At 57.2% G+C, this 1,689-nt stretch overlaps 1 protein-coding gene across 1 annotated transcript in view; it reads right to left on the bottom strand.

Annotated features, from left to right (window-relative positions):
* Positions 1-457: 457 nt before the first annotated feature.
* EMH_0072780 (uncharacterized protein) overlaps positions 458-1,689 on the bottom strand; it is a gene marked incomplete at both ends in the record, with an annotated part of 3,537 nt that continues 2,305 nt past the window's right edge. The window contains 3 exons of the mRNA XM_013499257.1: positions 458-511; positions 858-1,166; positions 1,574-1,689. Coding sequence (XP_013354711.1) covers positions 458-511; positions 858-1,166; positions 1,574-1,689 — 479 coding nt within the window. The remainder of the gene's footprint in view (positions 512-857; positions 1,167-1,573) is intronic.

Raw genomic sequence — 1,689 nt, 5'->3', positions numbered from 1 at the left:
CCTGGGGGCCCCCCGATGGGGGCCCCCCAGCAGGGGTCTGGGGCCCCCCCGCCGGGTCCCCCCCNCCCCGCCGGTTCCCCCCCATGAGGGCCCTGGGGGCCCCCCGACGGGGGCCCCCGAGCAGGGTCCTGGGGGGCCCCCGTCGGGGGCCCCCCAGGACCCTGCTGCCCAGCGTGGGCCTGGGGGGCCCCCGATGGGGGCCCCCCGTGTGTGGGGTCTTGCTGAGAGAGTCTGCGTGCGTGTGTGTTGTTGGCTGTTGTGATTTTTTGTAAGAAGAAGATTTTGCCTGCTGCTGCGTCGACAGCCAGCAGCTGCAGCAGGGGGGCCCCACAGAACTGGTGTAGGGCCCCTGCTGCTGCAGTGCGGAGGAGATAGGGTCTCCTTTTTGTCTCCTTTATATATTCTTTTATTGAGGATAGAGAAGAACCAGAGACAAGACGAATGCATGCGGGGCTGTCTATGCTGTCTCCTTCTCCTTCTCCTGCTGCTGCTCCTGCTGCTGCTGTTCCTGCTGCAGCAGCAGCAGCAGCAGCAGAAGGAGACAGAGACTGCATTAGGTTTATACAGGTCCAGGAGACAGGGGCCCCTCCGCCCTCTTTATTTTGTTGGTGTAGAGAAGAGAGACAAAAGGAGACAGGCAAACGCACAAGAGACAGAATACAGTAGCTAGCTGTTGCTGCATCACACCCAGGGAAGGGGGCCCCCCTAAACAACCTACTGTCTCTATACACCCCAATTATAGACCCAAAGGGGGGGCCCCCCATCTCTGCTCTCCCTTCTATGCTGAGGGGGGCCCCCCAGGGGCCCCTAGACTCAACAGCCCAGGACCCTACAGAGGGTACTGACTGCTGCAGTACCCTCAGGGGCTCAAAGGTATCGAAGGGGCCCCCCAGGGATCCGGGGGCCCCCAACAGCCCCACACTGTGGGGCCCCCCAGGGGGGCCCCCTGAACTGGCAGTAACCTTTGCTGCTGCTGCTGCTGCTGCTGCTGTTGCTGCATATGCTGCTGCTGCTGCTGCTGCACCCTCCGGGATAAAGGCTGTAAATGAAGACACCAAGACAGCCCCAGAACCCCCAGGGCCCCGCACAGACAAAGCCCTATACAAATTGGGGTGTATGTACACCACGTCAACGCATGCACTCTCCGCAGAAACCACTGCATGCGCCTGATACATACACAAACCCTAAACCCTAAACCCTAAACCCTAAACCCTAAATTTTATACCCTAAAGCTTAAACCCTAAACTTTCTATATAACTATTCACGCATACAACGATACAACACACGCAAAAACCCTAAACCCTAAACCCTAAACCCTAAACCCTCATAAGTAAACCCTAGAACAATACACAGACACCCACCCCGTAAACCCTAAACCCTAAACCCTAAACCCTAAACCCTCATAATTACTTTTTTTCTTTTTTTATGTTGTTCGTGTTGTATTGTATCCTGCTGCAACCTAAACAAAAAGAAGGTAGAGAACAACAAAAAAACAACAAAACAGAGACGGGCGATGGGGGGCCGCTGCTCCTGCCCTGGAGGAGACACCCCAGGGCCTGCTGCTGCTGCTGACTCCAGCATCATTTTCTCCTCCTGCTGCTGCTGCTGCTGCTGCTGCTGCTGCGGTTGCTGCTGCTGATGATGATGCTCGCGCTGCTGCTGCTGCTGCTGCTGCTGCTGCTGCTGCTT

The sequence above is a fragment of the Eimeria mitis genome, genomic scaffold (assembly GCF_000499745.2).
Source record: "Eimeria mitis Houghton genomic scaffold, Emh_scaff4143, whole genome shotgun sequence".
Taxonomy (NCBI): Eukaryota; Apicomplexa; class Conoidasida; order Eucoccidiorida; family Eimeriidae; genus Eimeria; species Eimeria mitis.
This window is presented reverse-complemented; position numbering and strand designations above follow the sequence as displayed.